Below are 7890 nucleotides of genomic sequence, written 5' to 3' on the forward strand. Positions count from 1 at the left end.
ACTCACTTTGTAGACCAGGCTGGCCTCGAACTCAGAAATCCGCCTGCCTCTGCCTCCCGAGTGCTGGGATTAAAGGCGTGCGCCACCACGCCCGGCTACATATTTACTCTTAAGAGAACAGATGCGGGTGAACTTCCCACTCCAGCTACCAGAGCTTTTGGTCTGCGCTGAGGTTCTAACAAGCAAATCAACCCATCTTCTCAACTCAGCACAGAAACCAGCCCTCTCAGAGCAATGCAGACTCACTGGTGCCATTTGGGAGATGAGCTGACTTGTATGCATTGGGAGAAAGGCTGAACTCTAACTCTCTAAGCTCCCAACATAGATAGAAAAAGGAGAGCGAAGAAATAAAGGTCAAGGAAATACAGATGCCAGAGAGAAAAAGTCTTATGTTTAAAATTTTGATGAAGCTGGAAGATCAGTGAAGGGAAAGAGACGTGGGACTAGGCAACATGAGCTACTTTAGCCTCTGAAAGGAGCCAGGGCTAACCATTAGTCAGTCATCCCTTAAAGAGAAGTCTCTATGCCATTCCTCAGGCCATCAGGAACTAAGTGCCCTTGTATGGCTTAGCAGGAGTATGGGCTTCAAAGCAGATAGTATATACTTCTTCAGCGTCTATACATACCTTCTACCATTTTAAAACTAAATTAATTTTAAAATGAGTGATGAGTGATATATAAAACATGCAGGAATGAGTCTATACTCCTACACAAAAGGGCTACACACCTTGCTGATGAATTAATTAGAAGAAGACATCAGAAAGGAATTTTCTTGCCTGTATAGTTTCAACTCAATTCCAGTAAAAATATCAAATGTCTGGTGGACGCTTAAAATGTGTTTAGGAAGATAGAGAAGTTTGGGAATGGGAAGAAGGCAGTGGTCATCCAAGACAGGGACTAAAAAAAATAAAATAAAATAAGACTGGGCATGGTGGTGCACACCTTTAATCCCAGCACTCGGGACGCAGGCAGATGTCTGAGTTCGAGGTCAGCTTGGTCTACAAAGTGAGTTCCAGGACAGCCAGGGCTATACAGAGAAACCTTGTCTCGAAAAACCAAATAAATAAATAAATAAAATAAAATAATAAATAAAAAGGGCTGATGAAATGGTTCAGCAGTTAAGAGCACTGACTGCTCTTCCAGAGGTCATGAGTTCAAATCCCAACAACCACATGGTGGCTCACAATCATCCCTATTGAGAAACAAACAAACAAAAAACCTATGGGCCAGAGGGGGCGGCGGGCAGAGCAAGAGGGAGAAAGGGAAAAGGGGAAAAAAAAGACACGGACTGAGGGATGGAGGAGAGGCCAGCAACAGGACCTTACAGAACATGAAGAGTTATGTCATGTCCTGGGGCTTGAGCCACGCTGTTAGCCATCAGGGACACCTCTGCTTTGAAGGTCTAGATCTGAGGGCCAGTCCAGTCCAGAGGCCACCAGGATGCCAAATCCAGGGATGGGGAAAAGCCACCACACTGTGAGGCCAGCTCCGGGTGGCCAGGCAGCTCTGCCATCCTAACGTGTTGCCCTCATCCCCCACAAAGGGGCACTGAATGAGAAGAGGATGGAAAGGATGAGGGGTATCTGGGGCTCTGAGTTAGTAGACCTGAGACCTCCTGGAAGAAGAGGGATCCTGTAGAGGGAAGACAGCCTTCACGTGTGCTGTGTACACATGTGAGCATGCACACAGGCTGGAAGAACATTCTCAGAGAGGCCCTCAACTTGTCTCTACCAATATCTGGGTTCAGGTTTTAAGTTTAAAGAAGTTCCTTCCGTGCCCATAACTGATCTGCAGCACATACTGTGTCTAGACTTCATTCACGTAGCCTCATGCTGAGTCTCTGGACTTCTGGAGATGTGGGATTTGGATACATGTCAGACAGGTGTCCCCAATAAACCCCGGGCATGCAGTCTTGTTGCAAAGGTCTTCCAAGGCTAAGGGCAAATAACTCTGTACTACCACGCACTTAGGGAAGGCTGGGACACAGGTTGTTGGAAAGTTTCCTACATGTGGAGACACAGATACTGTCCTGGGGGTTTTGAGCTTAAAGAAGATAGGGTCCCAGTGATGAGGGACCAGGTCACCAAGTGTCAGGTAATGTGGGACAGAGGCCCAGGTGACACACAGTGTGGTCAGGGTCTTGAGTAAGTAGCACCAGGGTCTCAGGGCTGGCTTTGGGAACTATGGGGCCTTTGGACTGGAACCAGCAGTAGATATAAAGAACATTGTGCAAGGGCCCTGGGAAAGTTTCTCATCCCCACACCAGAGAAGACAGATATCTTGGCCCCACTCAGACCCCTGATCCCAGCTACCCTTGGTCTCACCTGTGCTGGAGAAGAGGGGCCGGGCCAGGTCCTGTGGGTAGTGGAACCCAGAGAACATGCCTGGGGCGGGGGGCCGGCTGAACAGGTCCAGCTTTGTGCCAACCTCTAGCTTGTGGGGGTCCAGCTGCATCTGCAGGGTGACAGAGTGTGTGCCAGGGCTGTGTGCAGAGGCTTGGCCATTGCCCCAGGTAGAACCTGAACTGGTGGCCTGGACTATACAGGGACCTCACTGGAGGTGTGTCCTTAGGAACTGCCCATGCTCTGGCAGCCCCTAGTAAGGGGAAGGAAAGCCAGCTTTAGTGGATTTCATCTGGGACAGGAGAACAAAAACCTTACTATGGTATGCAACGCATGGAGTCACAATGACACACACCACCTTTATACCATGGCCTTCAATTGGTGTATTCTTTAGCATATTTGTGTATTTCACTTCACAGAAAATAGCTTCATTTAGATTTCACAAAATTCAGCTGAAAAAGCATATCTACAGGCCTAAGTGGTTCCAAATTTGCGCCTGTTTTCCAATGATGCAATTTATGCTTAAACACATGAATCTACAGCAGTGAGACGGCTCAGCAGGTAAAGGCTCCCTGCCACTAAGCCTAAGGACCTTCAAGTCATAGGACCCACATGGTAGAAAGAGAAATGCAACTCCTTCAAGTTGTCTCTGACCTCCAAATGCATGCCATGCACACATTAATTGCATATGCAGCTGCACATACATGAAAGCGCTCGCGCTCTCTCTCGCTCTCTCTCTCTCTCTCTCTCTCTCACGCACACGCACACGAAACCCCCAACCACAACGTTATTGAACTTATGTAGACCTGAGGTGCTTGTCCTTTGTGCTGGCTCCACTGAGTGTGGCTCTGAGGACGAGGACAAGGATGCTGTCCCTCCTTCCACTTCCACCTGTGCCTGTGTGACCTGCCCTGCCTGGCAAGCATTTGGGGGCTCATGTTCCTCCTACTTTTTAAAGTATGTAATATTCTTCCCCACTCCCCGTGCGTGCACACACACATGTGTATGTGTGTGGTGTTTACAAATCACCATGTTGGAGTGTTCTGTGTTAGGTGGGAGCAAGTGGGAGGCAGGGAAACCATGTATGTATGTATGTATGTATATACACACACACACATATATATATATATATGTACTTGTCTATATATGTTGTTAACAGCTGAGTGAGAACCAAGCCCTTATTTCCTATAATACCCCCAGGGATCACTCAGGAATCACCGTGGCCACCCCCTGAATTTTACCACTCCAGTCCTGGAGACTCACACTGCAAGTACCTTCCCACCTCTACTGAGGCACATGCACTCTCTCACGAGTCCCTCGCTGCTAACTTGACTAAGGTCTTTTGGGAGACTTTTACAACTATACACAGAGGTGCGGTGCATCATGGGTAACATCTGTACCGCAGACTGCCCTGACTTCCGGTGAAGACACTGTCCCTCTCCCAGTTCCTGCCAATCAGATACTTGGACACACACACTGTCTTCCCAACCCAGGCTCTTCCCGGGCAGTTCCACAAACGTTCCTCACTGCGACCTCGGAGCTGGCCAGAGCCTCTCATCACACACCCTAGAGTCCTCCCAAAACGGTCCCACAGGGAGGCCCTGGCAGTGCACCCGCCTGGCCCGGCCTCACCTTCATCTTCTGCTGCTGGTGGTAGATCTGCCAGGCGATCTGCACGTGTACCGCACACCACTTCCCTGGTTTCTGTGGCAGGACCGGGATGTGCTCAGAGAGCCCAGCGCCTCTTCCCGGGCCTCATCTTCCCCAGATTCCTACCATCAGGACCACCCCAAGGCCACCCAGGAGAGAACCGGAGTCCTTCCCAGCCACAGCCCTGGGTGTGCTTCCAACTCCTCTTCCCAGCATGCACTCACTCACCCTGACTGCTGTCCGGTACGGATCGGACACCTGTGGTGGATAGGAGGGAGATGGGTTATGTTCGGGCTTTATGGGAACACGGGCCCGTGCCAACTTACATGGCTGACTGCTGACACCTACCCCAGGGGCTTTCTGCAGGAAAGTGTGAACCGCACTCGACCGGCCTGTTATCTCGATTGAGTTTGAAGTCTGAAGGTACAGGGAGAGAGAGCATGAGGGACCAACAGGCTGAGGAGGGAGAGGAAGCACGCAGGAGGCCTCTGGGAGCCCCGAATTCTGCGATGGACTATGCTTTGGCATGCTGGTGGGACCCTGCACAGTTCTCTCAGTCCCATCATAAGACCACCTCCCCTTCAGTCAAAAGGACTTGTCAAGGCAGGAAGACTGGTTTATGACACCACTGGGGAGAATGGACTGCCCCAGTCCCTAGCCCCAGAGACTTGGGTTGCTGTTGCATGAGCTAAGGGGGCTTAAGTGAAATGAGGCCTCCATTCTCTGTATGGAGGGAGTGGCCACGGAACCTCTCCTGCTCAGCTCCTGGCTCTTCCCGCTCCTTCCCTCCTGTGCCCGGCTCCGTAGCAGGCTTTCTGGCTGCAGACAGGTCCTCAGCCAGCAGGGGTCGCTCACAGGAAGGCCAGGTGGCAACAAGACTCGGAGCTAGTCAGGAGCCCCGCCCCGTGCCCTAAACCCACCCACCTGCCAGCCTCCTCCCTACCAGGAGCAGTTGTTCCTTGGGCTGAAAAGCACCCTGAAGGGACCCAAAGGGACCGGGGTGCGCAGCCCAGAGCCTGTGGGAGGGAAGGGCGGGAAGAGCTGCAAGAGAGAGACAGAGTTCTGGGCTGTGGATCCCACATGGTGGAGGACCCTTGAGCACTGCCTGGTTCCTCCCCCTCAGCATCCAGGAGGAGGCACGGACAAGTCTGTAGAAGTATGTTGTCTCCCCCCCCCCCCCAGCAGGCTGAAATCTGAGCACAGACAGGGACTCACGTTGGAATGTCGGAAGTAGGGGCTGTCCAGCTTGGGTGAGAACTTGTCAAACTGCAAGGGAAGAAAGCGAAGGTCAGACTTCCTGTACAGGCCTAATGCCCTCCAGTGGCCCAGAACCCACCCATGGCTGGGTTGGGCAGTGACCAGGGCAGATGGCCTGGTGTCGCCTGGCTCCTTGAGTGCACTGGCCTCTGGCCCCGTGGGGCCTAGGCTCCTGGTTCAAAGAGGTTAGTGTTTACTCAGCTGAGGCTCTAGATAGGGGGGTGGGCGTGAAGCCCTGGCTGAAGAAGTAAGGTAGGAGAGCCTTGAACACCGCAGGCGGTGACAAAGAGAGGAAGTGGCTGAACGCGACAAGGTGGAAATGGACCAAGGGACACACACAAGGATTGCAATGGCCTGGTCGGTACAGCCTAGTTTTGTCTAGGCTCTGAGACCTGACGTCAGTCAGGCCTAAGACCGAGCACTGTTGCCGCTAGCCCAGGCTCAGGCCCTGGCAGGGGAGACCTGAGGGTGGGCTGGGGTTCAGGCACACAGTCCAGCACCCAGCATGACAGCCAAGTGGGGCCTGCACACGCAGGCAGGAGATACCAGGGCCGTGCATGGGAGTGAGCGTGCATCTGTGTGTACGGCTCCCTGTCCCACCCACCCAGCCCGCCCCGCCAGCAGCCAGCACTCAGGCCTACGCACCGGCGAGGGTGCGGTGGGCGGCATAAGCGGCGTCGGGGGCAGCCCCGCAAAGGGGGCGAAAGTGTGTTGGTGCTGGTGCGTGTGTGTGTGCTGGTGCGTGTGCTGGTGCGTGTGCTGGTGGAACTCGGCCCGCAGCAGAGCCCCCGGGCCCAGGGAGGCGCCAGGCCGCTCCGCGTTCTGCACCAGAAACCGCGTGTTCAGCTCTTGCCTGAGCAGTTCGTGATCTACAAGAGAAAAAGAGAGAGAGACAGAGAGGCACGTCGGCCGCGGGCTCCCAGCGGGGCGAGGCGGATAGTCACCTGGCACTCCCGGGGTCGGCAGGCCAAGCCGTGGTGGCCGCTCGCTACTTGCGGGCCCAGGGGTGGAGGTAAGAGAGGAGGAGCCTGTGACCAAGTACCAATCAGAATCCCCGAATGAGGCTGGCAATACATGATTGGCTGGTTGAATGAGATCAACAGACTGGCATCTAGAGGCAAGGAGAGAAGTCTGTGAGCCCTGTCCAGCGCACCGCCCGCGGCGGTCTCAGGCTGGGATACTGGCACTGCAGGATGGGTGGCTGACTCCGCTCAGAAATCCTTCAGAGATTAAAAATGGGTGAAGGTTCCAGCCAGAGGTAAGAGGAGGGACTTGGGCCCCACTCAGGGTCTTCTGGATGTTGGGAGCAGCAAAGGTGGAGGAGGCCAATGCAAAGTAGGGGCTGCCTGCCTGAGTAGGGAGGGGTGTTATGTACGTGACCCCCTCTACCACTACCCTCGAAGGGCTGGTTCACAAACCTCCCAGGCTCTTCCTTCACCTCAGCCCGCTGCCCCACACTGGCCCAGGGCCCCACTGAGGTTGAGCATGCACCCCTGGGTGTAATACCTACCGGCGGGGTGTCCTGGGATGACCAGGCTGCTGGCGGGCAACGCCGGGGGCGGGGGCAGTGTTGGGGGGGCAGCGAACATTGCCGCGGCGTGGTGCTGGTGCTGCGCCTGGGACCTGAGCGCCAGGTGTGAGGTAGACAGGTGGGGGCCGGGGCCGTGTGGAGACAGTGTCACGTGCTTTGCCAGGCCCAGAGGGGTGCCACTGACCGTGCTGCTGCTCCTGCTGCAGGACATAGGGCTCAGTGGCATCTTTGCCCTCGGAACCTGGACATCCCAGAGCCACGGTCCCTTTCTGAGGCCACCGGTACCTCCCTCCGCCCTGACATGGGCAGGAAGCCACAGCCCCACCCCAGGCCGTGGCTTCACCCACTCCCTACCTGAGGCTGTGCAGGTGCAGGCTACTGGATGCCACCTGGCCAGGGCCAGGGCCCACGAAGGCTCCCAAGGACAGAGGCACGTGTGTTGGGAGTGAGCCCCGGTGTTGCGGGGTAAGCTGTGGCTGCGGAACGTGGTGAGGTACGACAGGCGCTTCTCTCTTCACCAGGGGGCTGGCCGGAGCTCCTGGTGCGGGCCCCGAGGATGCAGGTGCTGTGGCAGGCAGGAAAGCCTCGGTGCTGAGCTCACTGCTGCGCTCCAGGCCTGACACCTTGGGCAGTGCCCCTGCCTTGGTCTCTGACTTCTCACCTCTCCCAGAACCTGCAGAGGAAGGGCAGGTGCGTTGTAAAGACCTGGCCCTATGTGCCCAAGCAACACTTGCCAGTAACCAGAATGTCAGACCCTGCCACTGCTCTCGGCACAAGGCTGAGGGTCCTATGATGATCCCTATATCCAATGGGGAAACATGAACAGAAATAAGTAAGTCCTGCTCATTCCCCAAGGTCACACAGATAAGCTCGGGTGTGCCAGCTCCCTCCCTGGTGCCCAGCCCCAGGTCCTTTCCATAACTTCAGAATTCCAGGCCCCAAGGTAAGGCTAGGGTATAAAGCTGTTATTAGCCTTAGCCCATTTTTAAAGTTTCTGTGAGGTTCCCCCCTAACCCTCATGTTTTATGTGTGTGTGTGTGTGTGTGTGTGTGTGTGTGTGTGTGTGTGTGTGTGTGTGTTTAAAACTGAATGTATCCTGTGCACCAGCAG

General features: G+C 54.7%; 1 protein-coding gene across 8 annotated transcripts in view; it reads right to left on the reverse strand.

Annotated features, from left to right (window-relative positions):
- Positions 1–7890, reverse strand: part of Fbrsl1 (fibrosin like 1) — an 84369-nt gene that overhangs the window by 10749 nt on the left and 65730 nt on the right. For 2 of the 8 annotated variants that reach the window (XM_021186671.2, XM_029533493.1), the window contains 7 exons: positions 7135–7453; positions 6760–6980; positions 5895–6118; positions 5208–5258; positions 4341–4409; positions 4221–4250; positions 2325–2454 (listed from right to left, as the gene is read on the reverse strand). In XM_021186671.2, coding sequence (XP_021042330.1) covers positions 2325–2454; positions 4221–4250; positions 4341–4409; positions 5208–5258; positions 5895–6118; positions 6760–6838 — 583 coding nt within the window. In that variant the 5' untranslated portion in view covers positions 6839–6980; positions 7135–7453. Of the gene's footprint in view, positions 1–2324; positions 2455–3974; positions 4047–4220; positions 4251–4340; positions 4410–5207; positions 5259–5894; positions 6119–6193; positions 6361–6759; positions 6981–7134; positions 7454–7890 lie in introns of all 8 variants that reach the window. The other 6 variants (XM_021186670.2, XM_029533489.1, XM_029533490.1 and 3 more) reach the window with 6 other exon arrangements.

This window comes from Mus pahari, chromosome 23, assembly GCF_900095145.1.
Source record: "Mus pahari chromosome 23, PAHARI_EIJ_v1.1, whole genome shotgun sequence".
NCBI classification, from domain to species: Eukaryota; Metazoa; Chordata; class Mammalia; order Rodentia; family Muridae; genus Mus; species Mus pahari.